Source organism: Telmatherina bonti (assembly GCF_933228915.1).
Source record: "Telmatherina bonti genome assembly, chromosome: 14".
Classification (NCBI taxonomy): domain Eukaryota; kingdom Metazoa; phylum Chordata; class Actinopteri; order Atheriniformes; family Telmatherinidae; genus Telmatherina; species Telmatherina bonti.
In genome coordinates, this window is record NC_136612.1 from 15,467,116 (window position 1) to 15,489,639 (window position 22,524).

The following is a 22,524-nucleotide window of genomic DNA, read 5'->3' on the forward strand; positions in this document are numbered from 1 at the left end:
AATTGCTTTCTTTAATGTCCTCATTGTGACATATTGATTTCATACATTCTCTCAAAGACCATTGTCAGTTTGTGGGGTAATGAATTAAGTGTCTTGTTCACACTTAAATTTATCTATGTCAGTTTCTTACACCGAAATTCTTATATTCTTGCAATTTATTCATGTTTTTTTTCTTTTGCTGTTTATATTTGTATTTATTTATTTATTTATTTATTTCCTATACAGTTTGTGATATTGCATTAAACAGGGCTGTCTACAGTACATGCAACAGCAGATTATTGAGAACATGAGAAACACCGAATAACTTCTTTGCTGGGTGGATGGGCCATGGCCACCCCTGGCCACCTCTTAGCTCTGCCTCTGCTGCCAACAAACTGTCAGTCTATTTTATATGTACTTTATAAAAACCCCGAGGTACATTAATTTTCCTCAGACAAATGGCGCAGACACTCATGACAAAAAAAAGCAAATAAAAAGAGAAAATCTCTTGCATCAGAATAGTACATTTTACTAAGATAATCAGACTTGTTTAAAGATAAATTTTTTTTAAAAGATTTCTTTTTTTTCTCCCAAGTCTCCTTGTTGCAGCTAATCTTGTCGCTGTTTGATTGGGTATCCTTTCCCCTTCTGCTGGTAGTTGTGTTGAATATGTTCATTGTAGTATGATCAAAATATTTGTCAACCAAATTTATCTTTTGATCTGGATCGTGTTTCCCTGAATATTTATATAGCATGACAATAACACCACATAGAGCAGACACCATACAAATGAGGAAGTTAGTCACATTGCATTAGAAACAGAGCATGCTGGGAAACTGTCACTCCATCATTTTGAGGTATTTCAGCATCCATGTTTCTCAGAGGCAAAAAATCTGTGGTGATCCCCTGACCCTTTCTGGCTCATTCCTGATCAGCAGTGGTTATAAATAGCAGCTGTCGCATTTAAACCTGAGCATGATAACATAACATGGCAGAAATAATACAAAAATACCATTAAATCAATTTCCTCAGAGTGTCACTGTCATAACCTGCTCATGGTGTCTTGATCCATTGAAAAAATGTTTTAAGGCACAAGCTACTCTTCAGACCTCAGATACTAAATCTCCAACATAAAGCGCACACACTAACACACAAACTTGCACAATGAAATATATTATAAAAAATCTGACACACGTTTTCTTCACATGACCTCCAACCATTCTCACATTAGTGGAGCCGGTAAGTCAATTAACCGATTAATATTCGGGGGGATGTTGAGTCCAACACAAGTCTCTTTGTGCGTTAAAGTGGTGAACATGAATGGAATGCATCCCGATTTTACTTCAGTGCCAGACAATACCCCCTGGCCTGAGCAACATGCCGACCTGCGTAATAGCTGATAACTCAACCCATCTGCTCACACGTGAAAGCTGTTAGTCCTTTTTCCAAGCTGAAACTTTTTTCTTGTTGCTGGTTGCCAAGGAAACATGAAATGGAAATTAGATTTCTCCTGATTTGCTTCATCAGTTCAAATCATCCACACAATGCTGTCTGTCTGTGTTCTCTCTCTCTCCATCGTGCTGTCTACCTGATGGATTTGGCCTTTCCAAGGGTACCAGCCTTGTGACTTCAGTAGCTTAAGTTATTTCCACTACCATTTGTTATGTAATAATACCGTCATTATGATGATAACAAAATTCTTGAACACAAAAATTGTTTCAAATTTTCAGGACAGATAAATAGCAAATAATATCTTTTCAACCTTGTCTAACGTGAGCAGCTGCCAGACTCAGAAACGCTGAGTGAAAGAAATCATCTCAATAAAAATAGTTTATTTTGGACATTATCTCTACAAAGACATTATGATGTTTTTTCTTTACGCATTCACCAAATTTCTAAAGACAGACCAACATTTTGAAAGCAATAATAATCATACGCAAATGTACATTTATCAAAATCATTCTCAAGAATTAAGTGTATGATACATTATAGTACAGATAGTGTGTAAGATACTAATGTATATAATATATATCCTTATCAATTAAACAAATATCAAGTTTTTAAGTCATTGCCCATCAAAACATGTTAGGTAGATGGCAGATTACCTGTCTGATAATAAAGAAAAAATAACTTCAGAAAAAATCGACTTACATCACTGTGGAAATTTCTGCAAGATCTGGCCAGCTGGTTGGGTGGACGATCACTCAGTAAGAGGAATGCTGCGGAGCACTGCAAAAACAAGGGTGTTTCTGTAATGAAGAAGAAGTGACTCCAATTAAGAAAGTCAGTTTTTTTGTCAAGCCTTTCTCTCCTCCTCTTACAGTCTGTCTCTCCGTAAAGGCATTCATTTGTTCATGTTCCTGTCTTCCTCTCTTTTTAATCTAAACATACATTTATTTATTTTTGTCCCCCAGTGTAAAAGAAACATTAATAGCTTTAGATAACGACACATTATTCTGTGATAAAAATGGGACATGTAATAACATATATTTCTACAAAAATGTCTTCAGTTGGAACCACTTTTTTATATACTGTAAGAAGATATTGTAGTTTTTACCATTCAAATGATCTTTATAGTCAATAAAAACAATTTTTTCAAGTAGTGTCCAGGCCTTTTAAGGAGTTTCCTAAGCTTTTCTTTGGATGTTGCCTGTTTTTGTGACGCTCTCTGAGGTGGATCACTCCATAAAACTGCCGCCATTGATTCTCAGTCCAGGTCTTAACTCACATGGCGTACCACAGCCTTTTCCTCTTATTAACAAATGGCTTCTTCACAGCAGCCTTCCATGGAGACCATGTCTGATGAGGCTTAAGGCTTAAATGAACAAATGGATCGGCACTTCCAATTGCTGTTTAAAAATCTGGATTTAATTTCTGGACAAAAAAATGAGAAACAGTAATGAAAGTGTAAAGAAACTAGCAGAACGGTTACTCAAGAGGAACACAAGTCTTAAAACTTTGAACATAAAAGAATGACATACAAATAAAGGGAAATAAAACTGCAAGTTCCAGCAGGCATTTATTTCAGACACTTTATCCCATGTTCCAGAGGAGAACTACTTTTAGGCTACGCATTTTAATCCAGTCTTGATTTATCCTGTTAATCCTGCTGTTATTCTGCGTTGTAAAAACCAAACTTTACCTCTTCATAGTTGCAATGGTCTTTTTGGGGGAGTTTTGAGGAGCGTCTTTATATTTAATGCAAACCCAGTATGACCTCTTGCACTCCACTTCTGTTTGTAACCAGGCATGGATATGCTGCTTCTTTAAGGCCTGCCTCTGTTTTTACAAGCATCAGGAGGAAGGACATATTCTAAAAGCAGAGGTTTACCTTGAATCACAGCGTTTGGTCAGACAAGGCCTTAAGAACATTAGTACCATAAAATAGCATGTCTTCAATTGGAAAGAAAATTTGATAAATAAAGGTTGTTTTCCCCAAAAAAACAGTATGAGTCCTACTAAAATGTATATTGTCAAGGAAGCTGAAGTAAATTCCGTAACTGTAGAAGTCATAATTTGATTTAGTAAGATTTAATAATGATCGTCAGTGCACAAAGATGTCAACGATCTCCTGAATAGCTTGTTCTCACGTGCTGCTGTTAGTTTAATTTTCTCTATCGGCTTTGTGTATTTTATCCGTGTTCCTTATGTAGGGCATTGTAATATCAATGATAGATCCAAAGAACCTGTGCAACACGAGTAGCCATAGATTTCGCCATCATGTGACATCCTCCAGAAATGATGTTATTTGTGACTCGATGGACCTCATTTTTACCAACGACTGGCACATTTCCGAGGTTTTGCAGACTAATTTAGCTCATTGGAATTGGAATCAGAAATTTCCACTTTGAACAAAACACCCTCCAGCACTGGTTTCTGCTTCTGTTAATAAACTTTATCATGTCATTGTCTCCATAAAGACAAACAGCAAAAACTCCTCCATTCAGTCATCCCCAATAGACTGGATAACTGTGACGGTCTTTTAACAGGACTTCCTAAACAGAGCATTAAACATCTGCAGCTCATCCAGATGCTGCTGCTAGAGCTTTGACTAAGACTAAGAGGTCTGAACACATCACACCTGTTTAAAATTCTTTACACTGGTTTCCAGTCAGTCACAGGATAGACTTTAAAACCCTGCTGATGGTTTACGAATCCCAAAATGATTTAGGACCAGAACACATCTGTGATATGTTCAATTAATATAAACCAAGCAGAGCTCTTCGATACAAAGACTCTGGTCAACTAGACCAGACGAGAGGCCAGAACAGAGACCAGACCAGAGTCCAGACTGAACATGGAGAAGCAGCATTTAGTTGTTATGATGCAAACAAGTGGGATAAACTGCCAGTGGAGATTAAATGTTGACCAAACCCAGGTTAAAAAATATTTCTTTTCTCTCGCGCCTGCATGAAATCTGCACAGCAACTTTGAACTGATTTTGCTTTTAATTATTTTTGCAATGCTTTTATTGCAGTTTTTATTGTGTTGTTGTCTTTTACGCTTCATTGCACCATTCGTAATGCTTTCAATGCTTTATGTAAATCACTTTGAATTGTCTTGTACATGAAAGATGCTGTACAAATAAACTTGTCTACTGAAAGCTCAATTTTTCTGTTTCCACGTGTGAAAAAAAATCCCACTTAGCTGGTTATTAACTGTAGCTGAACCGAAAAATGTAAGTGTGTGTGAGAATTTAGAAGTGAGGAAAACTATACTAGAATATCTTTTGAAATTATTAGGTTGAAAATAAATGATGAGAACGGTTTTGTACTCCAGAGCTACAGATGTGATAATGATTTCAGCCAACATAAATGTGGTAAAATGAAAGCCTGATCCACAGAAGCACGAAAACAAACAGTAAAGCAGAATACAGATTGACACAATGAAATGAAACTATGATTAGCAGGCCTCATGTTGGAAATGTGACAATAAGTCACAGGATCAAACGCAGTTGGTGAGGCAGTTTTATTTTTTTGGCAGTGCCATGTAGTTTGTCATCTTCCAGCAGGTGTCCAATCAGGCTACATCCCAGGTTCCAAATGCAAGCCTTTGTTCCTAGATGTGACGGCATGATGCTTCCTACAAAGGAGGTAAAGAAGTTCTTTGAGAAGTCAAAGTGGACTTGAGTAAGCCAATTTGTGGGAGCTGTGGGTCTGGGGTGACAGCTTGCCACATGGTGCTGGCTGCTCATCTCTGTGGTGCTCCTTGAGCATCAGCGTACGATGGATCCTGGTACGAGTGGTTCACCAAGGCTCCACCAGAGCACATCATCTCTGAAGCCAAAAGCTTTGAAAAGATGGATGAAACCAATTATCTTTCAAAAACAACATGAATGCAGCAAAAGAGAAATTTTTACCACTAACCAGCTTACCAGATTATTGGTTCATTGTGCTTGTACTCATTAGATCTTTTAAACTCATTAATTAATGAGAACATGAGGATTTACCCCATAAATAATAGCACTCTGATAACTCATATAGTAGGATGTGAAATACGAAGTTATTCTATTCAGAACAAAGGACACTTAAGCAGTTTTCCTACATTATACCGAAGGGAAAAGTCTGTAGAATAGAATCTGCTGTGATACAATTTGCTGAAAAATGCACATGCTCCGCATTCACAGTTATGTGAAGAATTTTTCAAAGGTGCAGCGTGTAACAAAATCAAACATCAATGACTGAAAAACTTAATGCATCACTAAAAACCTTTTCTATTGGTATTTTATCACGTTAATAAAATAAAATAAAATAGCTATGTTTTATTCTCTTGGCATAAACCATGTATATGTTATGGGTCCACATCTTATATATATATATATATATAAGATTTTAGCTATAGCTATTTTATTTTATTATATATTTTATATATATATATATATATATATATATATATATATATATATATATATATATATATATATATATATATATATACAGTCTATGGTTCACATGCGCAGCAGTTGCCATATTTATACTACTACTTTTACTACGGTGGCCCAGAATGGACAATTTTGTGTGAAGTGAAAACCCTTTAAAAAATAAAAAACATGTTTTTGGTCTGAAAAGATTTTGGCTTCTGATGGCCACTGTCCACTCAGCTGTGTTTGACATCTGAAGTCATTTCTATACCAACCTTCATCACTAGATAAGGACAGAAACTAAACTAGATCAATTGAACATAGTTTTTAAAGAAAACTAAGTGAATAGAAATAATCTTGTTGTATTTATAGTGTGTGTTGGAGCAGAGTTACAATGAAAACCTGCGCTGTGGCAATCAAAGAACCACCTGTGCCTTGATATACATGATGTTCTTTAATGAATCCATCGTGCATTGTGTAAACTATATTCCAGTGCAGGGTCATGGGCCTGGAGTCTGGTCCCAGCAGCTACTGGGTGAGAGACAGTACGCCCGGACAAGTCACCAGTCTGTCACAAAGTTTCAGGGATGTAATTCTTATATTTTAAAGTGGAGTGAATCCCCCTGTTTTAATAATTCGACATAAACATCACTTTAACCTCATGATGTCAGGATATGAGCATCTCCTGAGACGGAGTCTGCATGTACGGGACCCAACTGTCCAGGTTGTGCTCTTTGCTCTTATAATTATGGGTCTAGCCATCCATTACTTATGTAGCAATGGGGATGTTACCTGATGCACTGAGAAGTACCTCACTCTATTTCTCAAATAAATTAATGTAGGAGGCTGCCCTCCCTGAGCCGGGTTCTGCCGGAGGTTTTCTTCCTGTTAAAGGGGAGTTTTTTCCTTCCCACTGTCGCCGCATGCATGCTCAGGATGGGGGATTGGATCAAAGTCATGACTCGATGCAATCGGTTGGTTTCTATTATAGGATATGTATGAATTGGTTTGAACTGATGTGTATGTTGATTCGTGTATGTAAAGTGCCCTGTGACAACATTGTTGTGAAATGGCATTATACAAATAAAGTTTAAATGATGGCCAGATAATAAATGTCTGGGCCCCCAAATATTTTTAAATTGTTTTGACATAATAGTTTTTAAATATTCCAAATATTTGGAGGGTTGGTGAATTTTTTTGGTTTTGCTTTAAGGCCAGAGAGATGTGAAGTCTCTCTGCATGCAGACTTTGCTCTCCATTCTGATGTTCCTGAACTTCACGCAGTCTCCGTCATGGCGGCGCAGACCCGTGCTCTGGTCTCAGGTCAGTGGCTCATAAAGGCAATAAAAGACAAGCTGGTTGGCAACAAGCTTCGCATTCTTGACGCTTCTTGGTACCTACCGAAAACTAAACGCGTCCCTAAAGATGAATTTGCCCAGAAACACATACCGGGCGCGTCGTTTTTTGACATAGACGAATGCTGCGATAAGAGCTCAGCGTATGATCACATGCTGCCAACTTCCAGCCACTTCTCACAATATGTGGGAGATCTGGGCATCGGGAACGACACGCATGTCGTCGTGTACGACACCAGCGACTTTGGCTCGTTCAGCGCGCCCCGTGTCTGGTGGATGTTCCGGCTGTTCGGGCACAGCTCGGTGTCGGTGCTGGACGGGGGGTTGAAGAACTGGCTGGCTGAAGACTTCCCCGTGACTTCCGAGTACTCCAAACCGGAGCGCAGAGATTTCCGAGCGACCGTAAACCCATCATGGGTGAAGAGCTATGAGGATCTTCTGGAGAACATCAGAACCAAGCAGGTCCAGGTAGTGGACGCCAGGTCTGCTGGCAGGTTCAGGGGCACCGAGCCGGAGCCCAGAGACGGTGAGCAGGATTACAAACTTTTTAAATGAACATCTTTATGTATAAAAAACAAACACACACACACACACAAAAAAAACAAAACAGGTCAGAATTTAGCCTGAGGTAATGTATTCTCTTCAAGTAACACTTAAGTCAAATATTACCCAGTGGTATTTCCTTCAGTTGCCTTAAAACATGTACATACACTTGAACACATTTTTTTTTTTTTTTTTTTTTTTTTTTTTTTTTTTTTTTTTTAGGAAAACAGAGCTTATAGCAACTTGAAAACCCTTTATAAACCTCAAGAATTTATATATATATATATATATATATATATATATATATATATATATATATATATATATATATACATATATGTGTGTGTATATATATATATATATATACATATATGTGTGTGTATATATATATATATATATACATATATGTGTGTATATATATATATATATATACATATATGTGTGTATATATATATATATATATATACATATATGTGTGTATATATATATATATATATATACATATATGTGTGTATATATATATATATATATATATACATATATGTGTGTATATATATATATATATATATATATATATATATATATATATATATAAACTTTTTATTTTTTATTTTAAAAAACACTATGTCAAGGTTGCCCAGCTCAAGTCCTCGAGGGCCACAAGGCCTGCATGCTTTCCGTGTATCCCTGCTCCAACACACCTGACTCAAACTAAACAGTCATTGTGCAGAACTTCATAGGCAGTTGGATCCATTTAACGGAAGCCAGGTGTGTTGGAACAGGGATACATTGAAAACCTGCAGGTCAGCTGCCCTCGAAGACTGACTTTAGGCACCCCTGCACTATGTTATGCTTCATTCAGTAGTTTACAGCAGCGTTTAAGAGGTGGTGAGTGAATTCAACTGAACTTGCATGATGTGAAGAAATAAATGTGGAAAAGATCCAGCTGAAAATATGAATTTGTAATATCTACAGAGAAAGTGTAGCAGCTTGGGATCACTTGGCTTCCAGTGGTACTGGCTCCAGGGGGTTAATGGATAATGTGAGGAAGGTCACATTAAGGCATAAAGGGATATATTGTATGCTCATGTTCACACCAAAACAACAAGGTTTATTGAAGTGGGCTTCAGAGTACATACACAATTACATGAAGTAAAACCTAAACCACGAAAGACTTGGATTTTAGTTTTTCCCCAACTTTTAATGAAAGATGTGTTCAGAACTAGATATAATCACTATTTAGATGCTGAACCATATATATTTAGCTAATAACAGTATGGCCAGTAAGTTTGAGAGAAAATGCCAGAATAAACAGCAATGTAGTGATCAAATACGTCTCACTTCTAGGTTTTTATGTCACATCATGAGAACTTCATCCACAGATGCTAACTTGTCTGTTACAACAGGACATTAGTTGGAAGTGAAGCTGAACAAAATTAAATACAAAACGCGTTGCTGCTGAATAAACAGGCCTTATCATGTAACTAATAAAACTTTCCCTCGCTCCTCTTTTTAACTCTCTCAGACGTGCTGCCTGGACATTTCCCTGGAGCCATCAACATGCCGTTCACATCATTCATGGACACTTCTGGAAAGCAACATGGAACTGAGACCCTGGCCAAGCTTTTTAGTGAGGCAGGTGTAGACCTGAAGCAGCCGCTCTGGGCCACCTGCGGTTCTGGTGTCACAGCGTGTCATGTTGTTCTGGCTGCTCATCGGCTTGGGCACCCCGGTGTTTGTCTTTACGATGGTTCATGGGTTGAATGGTTTAAAAGAGCTTCTCCAGAGCACATTATTTCTGAGGGGGAAGGAAAGAAAATGTGATGTGAAGAGCTGTGATTCAGGAAGGTGCAATGGCTGGTAGTACATGCTACAGACATAGTGTTGTTTAAGTTTATGACTTTGCCGAATGGAGAGAATTGCAAGTTTCCGTAGTAGACAGAAACAACAGAGTTTCAGTGTGATTTATGCAGATAGGCTGACTTTCCATTATAGTTCCATTAAAGCTAAGAGGATTGTGCCTATCTCCTTGGAATATGATTGTTGTTTTTTTTCTAACACTGCTTTAGTTAATTTTGTTTTTGTTTTCATGATACAGTGTGTTGATAATAATCACTGCATATTTTTCCCTCTTAAAAAAGATTCAAGTAATGCAGGAGGTGTGAGACTAACTTGTATAAAAACACAAAAAGGAAGAAGAAAGTCCAAAATACAAAACACGGCAGGCTTCCTTTAGATGTCATGTTACGAAAAAAGTCAACATTAACTAGACTTTACTGGTTTAGTCCAGTCCATGTTTATGCAGCTTGTCAGGTTTTTTTTTCTGAGCAAAGTTCGTATATTTTGACTTGTGTTACATCAATGTGACTTCATGTAAAAGTGTAACACATTCTGTAACACATAATGAGTTTTTCATCAAATTTGACATCTGTTACAAATATTTTAATTTGTGAAAGAAAAATATTATTTTCATAAATGACCCATTTCAGTTAATAAGTATGTTACAGAAATAGTGGACCTTAACCATCACATTAACTAAACATGTTTTGTAGAAGTTTTTTTTTCCCCAGCATGTTTATGTTATTACTTTATATTTTTCACTTGACACTTTTTTATTGCAACATTAAAAGCATGACTACACAATTGTATTTAAGCTCTGTTTTTTCTTTTGATTTATGAATTTATTTATTTACGTAAATATTTGGTGTGCAGTTTCACAGTTTCCAAAATACAATTTAATAGGGTTAAAAGACAGTGAAAAGAAAGAAGTGGCACAGCCACAACAAAGATGGATGATATGCGCGACGTTAGAATTGTGCTGTCCAAGACACTGCCTGAAGGTCCTTACGAAATAAACAGATTGGGGTCCTTTCTCGCGGAGAGCTAGTTATCGGGGCGGTTTATAGAGTCACATTGTTTTACATAACCCTGGTAAATTACAGCAAAATTATAAAACTACACGTTGCATTTTGTATCTAAATAATATTGTTTAAACAGGCAGTTGATCATTAACGTCTTAACTGGCCAAATAGTTTTGTTTTTCAACGTCAAAAGGTGCGGGTTTTATTTTAGCTTTCCCTGTCGCCGTCCATCATAGCAGTGGTCACGTTAGCATTAGCGAAGCTAACGAGCTAGCGCTGAAACTTATCTGACGCTATTTGCGCAGTTTAGTCGAATAAAACTAGAGGTAAGCTCACTGGAATAGATGTGACACAAACAGTAGCACTTGTGAAACCTTAGTTTTTGTGCGCCGTTGCCTAGCGTTGCAGTTTCTGTCTTTTACCGAGTGCTACAGTAGCTAGTATTATTGGTCACCATGGTGTAATTTATCAAAGAAAGTGGAGCTGGTAATCCGTGAATTATTACATATACTCTTTTTTTCCGGCAAAAAGGCAACAAGAAAATAAGTTATATGTTTCAATAGCTTTAATGAAAGTGATTAGTTTTGGTTTGTTTTTCCACAGGGAGGCGTTGATGAGCAGTAATGTCTGGCATTGCTCTTAGCAGACTGTCTCAGGAGCGCAAAGCCTGGAGAAAAGACCACCCTTTTGTAAGCAGCAACCTGCTGAACTACATCCCTGATCAACTTCTTATTCACCCTATCACAAAGTTCACTCATAGTATATCCTTATAAACGTAAAAACCTGATACATAACCATTGTACGAGTTGGTTTTGGCACAAAGTGGACTGTGATGATTTGTGTTTGAATAAACCACACAGGGTTTTGTTGCTGTGCCCACCAAGAATCCAGATGGAACCATGAATCTGATGAACTGGGAGTGTGCCATCCCAGGGAAGAAAGGAGTACGTTTACCTAAATATATGCCACATTTATTCATGACTCTGTCAAAACGTTGTGATCAGCAGCTGTAAAGGAAAATGCATACTGGGTGTTCTCATCTGCAATGAAGTAATGGGGTGGGGGAGTTTAACCCAACATTCAGCCAGGGCACCAACCAGCATCTATGTAGATTCATTTGCTAGTGTTTAACTTGGGGCTGCAAGTTGCAGCTTAAACCATAATCAGGATTATGCATGTTCATAGTTGCTCTTGAACTCTAAAAACTTGCATTTATTCATCTTTATCTTTTGCATGTTTTTCTCAGCGTTGTTTCTCACTGAATTCCTGGTATGAATTTAAAAAAGGAAAGAAAAAAAAAGGAATGGAAATGTTTAATACGTTTTACACCTTTTTTTTTTTTAGCATTTCTTTTTATAAACTTGTGCATTTCTCAGACTTCTCTAAATGTGTTTTTTTCTCTACTTAGACTCTGTGGGAGGGAGGACTCTACAAACTCAGAATGCTGTTCAAAGATGACTACCCTTCCTCTCCTCCTAAATGTGAGTACCACTTTTCTCAGATCTTTGCGTGTGGTTTTATTTCATATCAAAGGGCAGAAAAGCAGAAACGTTCAACAGGAAATAATAGTTTTGGACAAAACAACCCTACATATAGTGCAGACTTCTTATGACTTCTTTTTTTTTTTATAATTACCAGAAAGATTCTTATAAGCACGTTATAAGCTTCTGAATGATCCAAGCTTTTGAGTCTGCACTATTGATGATAAGTATAGGAAACATTTTGCTGTCTGTGTGATTACATGGCCGAGGTGTTAGATTAGACTTTAGAGGAAGAACTGAAAAAGTTCAGCCTCACAATTGTTTTCATCGTGCTCTGTGTCTTGAATTTAATTTAAAAACAAAAACTTATTTTTCTTACCATATATATTTTAAGTCATTGATCCCAGCCTGTAGCAGGATGTGAACCATATTTCTGCTAAATATTCAGATTAATTTAAGACATGCAGTGTACGATCAGTGATATTAACAGATAGATGTGAGGAAAATAGAACTTTTCCTTTTTAGTAAAGTGATGCAAGTTTTGCACAATGATGGCGCTCTCACAGATCCTCTTGTGTTTTAGAGACATTGTGTGAATCTCTTAATGATGACTAGGTAATGATGGATTTTTACAATAACTACATTGCATTTTGCAACTGAAATCTTTAATTCTACAAAGTCATCTTGTTTCCGGATTTAACACTCTGGCTTTATTTTCAACATTTCTACACAGGCAAGTTTGAGCCACCAATATTCCATCCAAATGTCTACCCATCAGGCACAGTGTGCCTGTCGATCCTGGAGGAGGACAAAGATTGGAGACCTGCCATCACCATCAAACAGGTGAACACTAGATATTCATGCTGTCACTCATTCTTATTTATTTATTTTTTTTCCCATTCTGTTATAAGTTTCGGAATGGCTTCGTTTATTTTCCACCAACAGGTTGCCAGTAGTATTTGTTTGTTTCTTTTTTTTTTTTTTTTTAAAGATCCTACTGGGTATTCAGGAGCTTCTGAATGAACCAAACATTCAAGACCCAGCACAAGCTGAGGCTTATACAATTTACTGGTAAGTATGTCCACCTAACCTGCTCGATACCTTCCATTAAACATGAAATAAAATGTTTCAGACATTTTATTTAAGAACAGTTCAGATTTGACCATCTGTGGTGATTTTTTTTTTCTTAACATTTACTGTCTGGTAGCTGCCATGTCGTAACATTTACAGCGTGAAAAGGCTGTGATATAAACCTAATTCCAAAGAAGTCAGGATGCGATGTAATATTAACACAGAATTAGAAGTTGGGTAAACAAAAGCATTTTGAAACCAAATTTATTTAATCCAGTATCAATTAAAACTCAGATTTTTTTTCTTATTTGTTTACTTTTCCAGTGGCAAGAGTGACCAGGCTCATTCTTGACTTACCAAAGCTCAGCAAGAGCTGAGAAAAGGTTGTGCTCTCAATCCACAAGGGACTTTGTTTTGAAGTATTACTGTTTTTGGTCCACTTGAAACGGACTGAGACCTGCGTTTGTAGGAGGATTGAGTCTGTATTCTTGATCTGAATCAGAATTTGTTATGTGCATTCACATTTTCCTAAACGAAGCGAACTTTCCAAGCTAATGGACTCAGATCTGAATCAAAAAGAGTGATGTGAATTTTCCCACAAGTTTCCACTTTGGACTCCTGCCCTGATGCTCTGGTGTTACACAGAGAGCATCATGCACATCACATTATTGCAGGTTTTTTGTAGTTGTATTACAGCTTAAAATGAATATTTTCTTAAATGAAATGAAAATTACATTATTAATGCCCAAAGAAAAATTCAATATTGTACTATATAATTAACTTGAGGAGGTCTTGTTCCGGAGGCTGATGGCTGCTGGCAGGAATGATATTCTTACATCGGACCTGAAGAAGCCTGTCACTGAACACACTTTGTTGTTTCATCACTGTGTTGTGGAGAGGGTGTGAAGAATCCTCCATCATCTTCATCAGCTTGTGCAACATTCTTCTTTGGACAATCAGCTCCAGCAGCTCCAGAGTTACTCCAAGCACAGAAGCAGCTTTCTTGATCAGTTTGTTGATTCTCTTCAAGTCTCTGGTTCTGATGCTACTACCCCAGCAGATGCAATGCTGACTGCACTCTCTACAACAGACTTATAGAAGATATGCAACATCTTGGTGCAGACGTTAAACCATCTCAGCTTCCTTAAGAAGTACAGTCTGCTCTGACCTTTCTTGTAGATGTAGTCAGTTTTGCATTTCCAGTCCAGTTTGTTGTCCAGCTTAACTCCAAGAAACTTGTATTCCTCCACCACCTCCACCTCCTCTCCCAGGATGGAAACAGTGCTTTGTTTATTCTTGTTCCTCCTGAAGTCAACAATCATCTCTTTTGTTTTGCTGGTATTTAATATGAGATGATTGTCACTGAACCATGTAACAAACTGACTGACCAGTTCTCTGTACTCTGCTTCTTGTCCATCCCTGATACACCCCACAACTGCAGAGTCATCAGAGTATTTCTGCAGATGACAGGACTCAGAGTTGTACTGGAAGTTTGAGGTGTACAGTGTGAATAGGAATGGCGAGAGAACAGTTCCTTGTGGTGCACCAGTGCTGCTGACCTCCATCTCAGACACACAACCTTTCAGTCTCAAACTGGGGTCTGTTTGTGAGACAGTCATAGATCCAGGTGGTTGTGGAGGTATTCACCTAGAATTTATGGAGCTTCTCACATAATAAAGCAGGCTGAATGGTATTAAAAGCACTTGAGAAATCAAAGAACATGACCCTCAGAGTGCTGCCTGAATGGTCCAGATGAGAGTGTGCTCTCTGGAGCAGGTATATGATAGTTTGAGCAGGTCTTGAGAACTCTAGGACTCCTTCATAACCTGATTGCAGGAGACAAACAAGGTGGAGGTCTCAGGATGTCCTGATGTGGAGGAAGATGAAGCTGTGTTCTGGTCCATGACTGAGCTGCAGGGTGACAGATTGGAGGTGTGACAGGAAAGCAGTGGGTTGATGGAGGGTGTGTGGTCTGTTGGGCTGGAGGTAGGGGGTGAACTGAACCTGTTGAAGAATATGTTCAGCTCATTAGCTTTGTCCAGACCTCCATCAGGCTGGTCCCCCTTTAACTTGAAGCTGGTGATCTTCATTCCAGACCACACATCCCTCACGTTATTCTGCTGGAGCTGACTTTCTAACTTCTTCCTATAGTCCTCCTTGCACTTCTTAGTTTGTGTGTTGCCCTCAATAACTCCCTGTCTCCATCCCTGAAGGCTTTCTTATGGATGTTCAGCAGCTTTTTCAGGTCACTGGTGATCCAGGGTTTGTTATTGGGGAAGCACCTCACTGTTCTTGTTGGGACGATGCTGTAAACACAGAAGTTTATGTAATCTGTCACACACTCAGTCATGGCGTTGATGTCGTCTCCATGAGATTCACAGAGGACGTTTCAGTCTGTAGCCTCAAAGCCTCCTCTAAGAGCATCTTCAGCTTCAGCAGACCAGATTGTGATAGTCTTTGTTATGACTGGTTGCTGCTGAATGATGGGCTTGCAGGTGGAGGTGAGAAGAACCAGATTATGGTCAGAACTTCCTAAAGGAGGCAGGACAGAACAACTGTATCCATTATTCATATTTGCATAAAATAAGTCCAAGATCTTATTTTTTCTGGTGGAGCAGCTGACAAACTGCTGGAATGTTGGAAGAGTTGCAGAGAGGGAGACGTTGAAGTCTCCAGAGATCGCCATGAATGAGTTTGGACGCTGTGTTTGCAGCCGGGCAACGACGGAGCTGATGATGTCACAGGCTGTGTCTGGTGCGGTACCAGGTATTATATAAACCGCTACCAAAATAACACAGGTAAACTCTCTGGGTAAATAATATGGACGGAAGCTTACAGCTAACAGTTCAATGTCCCTTGTGCATATCTTCTCCTTGACAGTAACATGTCCAGGATGACACCAACGCTGGTTAACCAGCACTGCAATTCCACCGCCCTTTAGCTTTCCGCTGTGTTGTCTACTGCGATCTGCACGGACCATTTTAAAGCCCGGTACAGACACATTACAGTCAGGGATGTGTTCATGCAGCCATGTCTCAGTAAAACACATAATACTGCACTCTCTGTATTCTGTCTGAGACCTTGTTAGCATCTCAAGCTCGTTCTTTTTGTTAGCTAGCAATCTCATGTTACCCATCACGACAGTTGGAAGAAATGGTTAAAATCTCCATCGCTTTCTCCTCTGCTTCACTCCCGCTCTGCATCCTCTTCTCTTTCTTTTCAACTCCATCGGGATTTGATATGTTGTTTCGCTGATAATCCTGATTTGGGAGAGGTTAATTAGTTGATCCCGATTGTAAACAAGTCTTTCGTTGCCATGGACACTCATCATAACAAGCCTTGAAAGAGCCAAAAATATGCAGAAAAATCTCCCTTGCAACACATCTTCCGAATCCTCAGAAAAAAAGACATAATTTGAGCTAATATCTATATGAGAAGAGTTAACTACAATTTTCAGTCATCAGACAGCGCAATTTAGAATGAAATATGTTTTTTTTAAGGTTTTAATAACGTCAACATGTTACCTGAGATCTGAAATGAATAATATTTAGAGCAGCGTCACTATTAAACGTTCTTTTCTTTCATCAGGACATATCAGAAGTTGGAATGTTATCTATCTTCTGTGTATTTTTGTCATCATTTCAGCCCTCTGTATAAATTAGTTCCATAGATTAGTCTGCGGGAGTAGCAGTTCCTGTTGTCTGTTGTCTTTCTGTCCTCTTCCCCCACACAGCAGAGGCAGATGGCTGCCTGTCCTGAGCCGGGTTCTGCTGGAGGTTTCCTTCCTGTTAAAAGGGAGTTTTTTCCTTCCCACTGTTGCCGGTGTGCTTGCTCAGTATGGGAGATTGAGTTGGACTCAACTCAATCTGTTGGTTTCCTTATATAGGCTATTATGAATTGGCTTTCATTATATTTTCTTCTCTGTCTGTAAAGCGTCTTGAGATGGCATTGCCGTGATTTGACGCTATATAAATAAAGTTGAATTGAATTGAATAGAAAATTGAATTGCCAGGTTTTAAAATGTGACGGGGCGTCCCAGTTGACTCTAGCTGATGTTCAAATGACAAGAAGGTGAAAGGAGTTACATGTAAACCAAGTGTCTCATTGAACCGTGGATGCTGCAGGTTTGAAACCAGAAAAAGACACTTTGTGACATGAAAATGGATCCTTTTAATTAATTTTCTTGTCCTGTTCTGCAGCTTCTCTGCTTTTTTAACAAGTGCATGTAAACATCTGCAAACTGAAGAGACCTGCTGCTGGTTCTACTGGGAGGGGAACATTGTCCCATTCTTATCTTACGTATGATTTTAGCTGCTCAGCAGTCCTGGATCTTCTTTTATATTTTGCATTTCATAATGAAGTAGATGTTTCCTCTGTGTACTGTTGTCTGTCAGGTCCAGCATCTAAACTCTTCTAATACAAAGCCAGTCTGTATCATAGATTCAACATGAGGCTTTGCATTTTAAATGTAGGAGTAAATGAAAAAGATATACCAACACCTGTATATACCAGTCAGCATTAGTGGAGCCTTTCCACATCCCCATGCCACCAGAGAAGTAGATATTTTAAATGAGGGATGAGAGAGAGAGTTAGGAGATTTGTCTCCTCTTTTGTCTGAAAGCTGCAACACCCATGAACTCCTTAAAGAAGCTGAATAATTAGACTACAGAACAGCTTTCCACGTTGCTTCAGTTCATTGTAAATGTGCTTGGACGCAGAGAAGACAGGCATTTCCTCTTTGTATGACGGAGCTTTGACCTGCACAACTGAATGGCTTGGTGACCTGTATTCACAGTCTGGAAGGGTGCTGAACCCTTTAAGTGATTTCAGTCACTGAATCGTTCCTGTTTTTCATGCGGTGCTGCCTGAAGATCACGTCTATTCAGTTTGATATCCAGTCTGTCCTCAGTGACACAGAGACGTCTCTAAATCCCTTGAATTATTTTATGGCATCATGTTTGTAGATTTTTGTCTGCAGTTTTCTCGCTCTCTAAGGTGCCACTTAACCGGATTAGTTGCAGGATGTCCCTCCAGCTGTTTGTTAGGTTTTCAGTCTTTTTTGTCTGTTCAAACCTTTGTCCATCAAATCAGAACAAGTCAAAGCGTTTTTCATGAAACAATGTTTCACATTCAGCCTTTGATATGTTTTTCTCTTGGTTCTATTAAAAATAAAATATGGGTTAGTGAGACTTACAAATGACTGCCTTCGGTGTTTGTTTGTATTTTACAAGCATCCTGACTCTTTGGGAATTGGGTTGCATTTGAATGAAGGTGTTGCGCTGCCTCCTGCAAAGCCTTGACACCTACCAGAGTTTAAAGTTACAGAAAAAAGCTAAAATGTACTTAATGCTGCTTTTATTTTTTGTATTAATCTCTTTCAGCCAGAACAGGATGGACTATGAGAAACGGGTAAGGGCACAGGCCAAGAAGTTTGCCCCCACATAGAGTGGAAAGCTGCCCTGTGCCTCGCCTGAGCAGCCTGAAGTGACAGTGGTAACATACGGGAAGCAGGCAGCACCTGAAGGACCACTCCAATAAGAATCCACTTTTGAGTATTACTATACTATTGCACAGGTGACAAGCCTGTTTTCTTTTTATTTTATTTTTTCCTTTATTAAATTTGAAAAATAAAAAAATATGATCGTATTTGTCTTTAAGAAGTATTTATGCATTAAATGCATAGCTGATGACACAAGAGCTCTGCAATCAATATGACATTTGTAACTGTTGTATAAACCATATCTCCAGTTTTGTCAGAGTTCAGAGCACTAAGCTTACTCTCGGCCCCATCAGTACCATAAGTAATGTGTTGTCAGAGCTGTACAAATACAACTTAATGCCCAAACCACTCTGCAGTGCTCAGCCCAGAGGATTGCATCTGTTGTTTCATCTTCCAGCTCTTATCAATCCATCAGATATCACAGGTGTTGTGGATGGTTTTTCATGAGCGTTCCCACAAACTGAGAAAGCAGTCAGAAGCACAATGAAGTTATCTCTCTGTCAGATTCAGAACATCAGAGTTCTGAGAAAAAAAGTCCAAAAGATTACTTATTTAAGTAAAAGACAATCCTGGCACTCCTGTAAAGTTGGTTGTGAACCAAACTGTGGCACTCGTTTAGGTAGGAAGAGAAGTGCTGTCTGTCTTAGGAAAGGAAGCAGTTAGAGACTAAAATATAACGCAGGAGAGTTGTGGCTTTCGCTGCTTCCATCATCCTTTATCGTAGTCTAAGATACTCTGTGTAAAGATTGTTCTTATGAATCCAACCGAAGGTAAAACGAATGAATTTCGTACACGTTCATTTTCAGTGTGGTCCCCCCCCCCCCCCAAAGATGCAGTGGTGTCGTAGACTTGTCATAAAAAGTAACACAAACCTTTTGCTGTTTATTTTACACCCCTTTTCATCCTGTCAGTCTAAAGCTAGCCGCTTCTGAGAACCGGAATAGATGTAAAAATACCCTCCAAAAAAAGTCCCGCTGAAGGATCCTCATCAGAATGGCCTCTCAACAACCGAGGACAACAAAAGAAAGTGCACTTGAGAGTAGACCTGAGATGTTTTTTCTTTGCCTCTGAAGTTTATGAGTACATGTACATAATATAAATAACAGAAAAACTGTGGGAGTTATGTTTTATATTGTTTTAGCCTGTTGACATTGTGTGTAGTATAACAAAGGACACAATAAAAATGGTATGAAATTGTGAAATAAAGTTGAATAAGCGGAAAAAAAAAAGTCTTTTTTACTTGAGTGTTTCACGTGACAGGGTTATCTTGATGCAGCATTTAGTGGGGTGTGAAGACAGAATATGTCTTTAAACATAAATTTATGTCAAAAGATAAATATTAGGAACATTTGGAAACACTCGATGTTGCAATAGGATCCGTCATTCCTTGAACATATTTTTTGTGTTAAAGTGATACACCAAATATCAACCTATTCATTTGTCACTGTTTCATATCCTAGATATCTGCGGTCATTGTTTTAAAAGCAAAGTGGGTTTTGAATTCATGAAAGAGAAAAGTACAGTCGGGTATGAAACTAAGGCTATATCTTTCAGGACATCCTTTTTTTTTTAAAAGACCTATTTCTTACTGAAACAAAATAGTCATTATTTAACGCCTGCCCCTAGAAGTAATGGAGATAAAATTCCAAATTCTGGAAGCTGAAGTCTTTATTTGACTCTTTTTCCCTTTTTACATAGTTAAATTTAAAAGAAAATCCTGTGTACAGTACATGTGTCATCACGTGTCAGAATTATTGTAGTACTAAAGGCCTCCACCAGGGGGCAGACCAGAAGTATCCATCACCAGTATATTACAGTTTTTAGCAAACTTTTTGCTATATAGTAATGCAAAAGGTCTCTGAAATGTTTTGAATGTAATACATTAGATATTAAAGAGGTAATCAAACTAAGATGGAATGATATGTGAAAACACAAAGTATGCTCTTCCCAGAGAGGAAAACTGGTGTTAAGGGCTAAGTTTCAAATACATGTCTCAATTAGCATGTTAGATATTAACATGCTAATATATAAAATGCTAACTGGGACTTGTTAAATATTAAGATTCAAGCCAGTAAAGTTAGAAAGTGACTGAACGAGTATGGCTTTTGCCAAGACTAAGCTCTTTTGCTCTAAAATTAGCATATCAGCACAAGTTTGGTCTGCAAAGCTGCATGTGAGCAGAGACAACACTTCAGATACCAAGTGTGAAACACAGTGGTGGAGGGTTGATGATTTGGCTTGTTGTACAGCCGCAGTCCCTCTATATCATTCAGTCATGAAATCGACCACAAACTCCTCCCAAAAAGAAAGTGATGCAAGGTTGGAATGACCCAGTTAAAGTCCAGACCTCAGCTTGATGGAAATACCGTGATAGGACCTTAACAGAACTGTGCATCAAATAACTGCAAACCTCAATGCACTATGGCAACGTCTCAAAGAAGAAAGAACCAAATTCCTTCACAATGTAAAAAATGAATGTCATACAGAAATAGTATCAAGTTATTGATGCAAAAGCTAAATCATCACACCACAGTGTTGTGAAGTTGTGTTGTTTCTTTAAGAAATAATGACAGTTGTGTTTTATGTTGTTTATATGAGATTTTCAGTGAAATGGTACTTTCAAATTTTTTCTTTATTGGGTAGGGTGTGTGTGTGTGTGTGTGTGTGTGTGTGTGTGTGTGTGTTTAGGGGGGTGGGGTGAAACCTGAAGTAATGTTCTCGGGTATCTTGCATGACATTCTAAAGAAATGTAACACCTTTGACACCTATTGCTTAGATTCGCTTCCCCAGCGGTTTCTCATCTTGGGATGACGACCTTGCTTCGCCAAGAAGAGACAAAACAGGCAAAGACAAAGGTAGAAAAACCTTTTTTTTTTTGTATATCTTGCTACGCCAGTGACCACCATTTCTGTACACCCATGCTGTGCTGAATATCTGTGTTGCAGATGAAAGCTGTAGAAATTCCCAAAGTCCCAACTTTGTCGCTTCCTCCTTGTACAGATGCTGGATCATCCCTGCATCGCCATGGCTATCTCAGCTTGAGCCACTGCCTTCGAGCTAACATATTTCCAGGTCTGGTCAGTTATATACACTCTTAGTTTAGACTCCTGTCCGTCACAGTTCTGTTGCTGCTGCAATTATTCTCAAAACACTGAGATTCTTCAACAAGAGTATTTTGTGCTGACACATGCAGAATGGGGTTTGATTGTATTTTCCTGAAATATGTAAGATTTTCCCAGTTGAAGACTTTAACCGGACAGCAGCATAAGTTGCTCCAAAACCTGTACATTTAGTTAAATATTAATGATGTCTTCACACATGTACAAGTTTCTCATGTTACATACTAACTCAGCCTGATCGCATCCTGGAGGATAAATCCTGCTCATGCAAGCCTCTCTTCCCCACAGTTTCCATTCATTTTTCATGTTGACTTCATGTCTCAGAGGAGCAACACGCAATCATTATTTGGCTTTTTAGAGAATCGTTTTTGATGACATTAATCTGTGTTTTTGTGTGGATGACCAGCCAAACTGGAGCAAAATATCTTCCTTTTGTGAGATACCCTGCTCCGTGTGGACAAGGCCCTTCAGCATTTGTGGCTTTGAATCCTTTCAGGGCAGATGCAACATCTGGATGTTTTGTTTTACCTTTTAAGCCTGATTAACAATTGAAAACACATACTGTGATATTAATGGATACACGTGCAGCTGTGATGGACTAGAGTCCACTTAAAATGATTTGTAATTCTGCAGAGTCATTAATCTGTGTGGATGTGGCTCTATGTACTACAACACAATGCCCCAGTGGGTCCAAATCTACCCTCTCACAGTGTGATTACCTGAGTGACAGGTGTGGTTATGTTTCCAGCATTCAT

The 22,524-nt window shown here is 38.4% G+C and overlaps 2 protein-coding genes across 3 annotated transcripts; both read left to right on the forward strand.

Annotated features, from left to right (window-relative positions):
* Positions 1-7,131: 7,131 nt before the first annotated feature.
* mpst (mercaptopyruvate sulfurtransferase) lies at positions 7,132-10,365 on the forward strand (the record flags this gene model as incomplete). Its single annotated transcript, XM_079252720.1, has 2 exons — positions 7,132-7,720; positions 9,263-10,365. The coding sequence occupies 2 exons, from the start codon at positions 7,132-7,134 to the stop codon at positions 9,559-9,561; spliced, it is 888 nt and encodes a 295-aa protein (XP_079108846.1). The 3' UTR covers positions 9,562-10,365.
* Positions 10,366-10,602: 237 nt separating this feature from the next.
* LOC306765051 (SUMO-conjugating enzyme UBC9-like) lies at positions 10,603-19,862 on the forward strand. 2 transcript variants are annotated; one of them, XM_079252391.1, is made up of 7 exons: positions 10,603-10,668; positions 11,202-11,287; positions 11,459-11,542; positions 12,007-12,079; positions 12,813-12,922; positions 13,071-13,150; positions 18,532-19,862. In XM_079252391.1, the coding sequence occupies exons 2-7, from the start codon at positions 11,222-11,224 to the stop codon at positions 18,593-18,595; spliced, it is 477 nt and encodes a 158-aa protein (XP_079108517.1). In that variant the 5' UTR covers positions 10,603-10,668; positions 11,202-11,221; the 3' UTR covers positions 18,596-19,862. The 2 variants fall into 2 exon arrangements, with proteins under 2 accessions (XP_079108517.1, XP_079108518.1); XM_079252392.1 differs by having other exon boundaries at positions 10,623-10,924.
* The last annotated feature ends 2,662 nt before the right edge of the window (positions 19,863-22,524 follow it).

Bases quoted from the DNA above. Each gene is read 5' to 3' on its own strand.
- LOC306765051 (XM_079252391.1), top strand. From the start codon at position 11,222: ATGTCTGGCATTGCTCTTAGCAGACTGTCTCAGGAGCGCAAAGCCTGG. The intron at 11,288-11,458 runs GTAAGCAGCAAC...TAAACCACACAG, and splicing joins GGAGAAAAGACCACCCTTTT to GGTTTTGTTGCTGTGCCCAC. The intron at 12,923-13,070 runs GTGAACACTAGA...TTTTTTTTAAAG, and splicing joins CTGCCATCACCATCAAACAG to ATCCTACTGGGTATTCAGGA.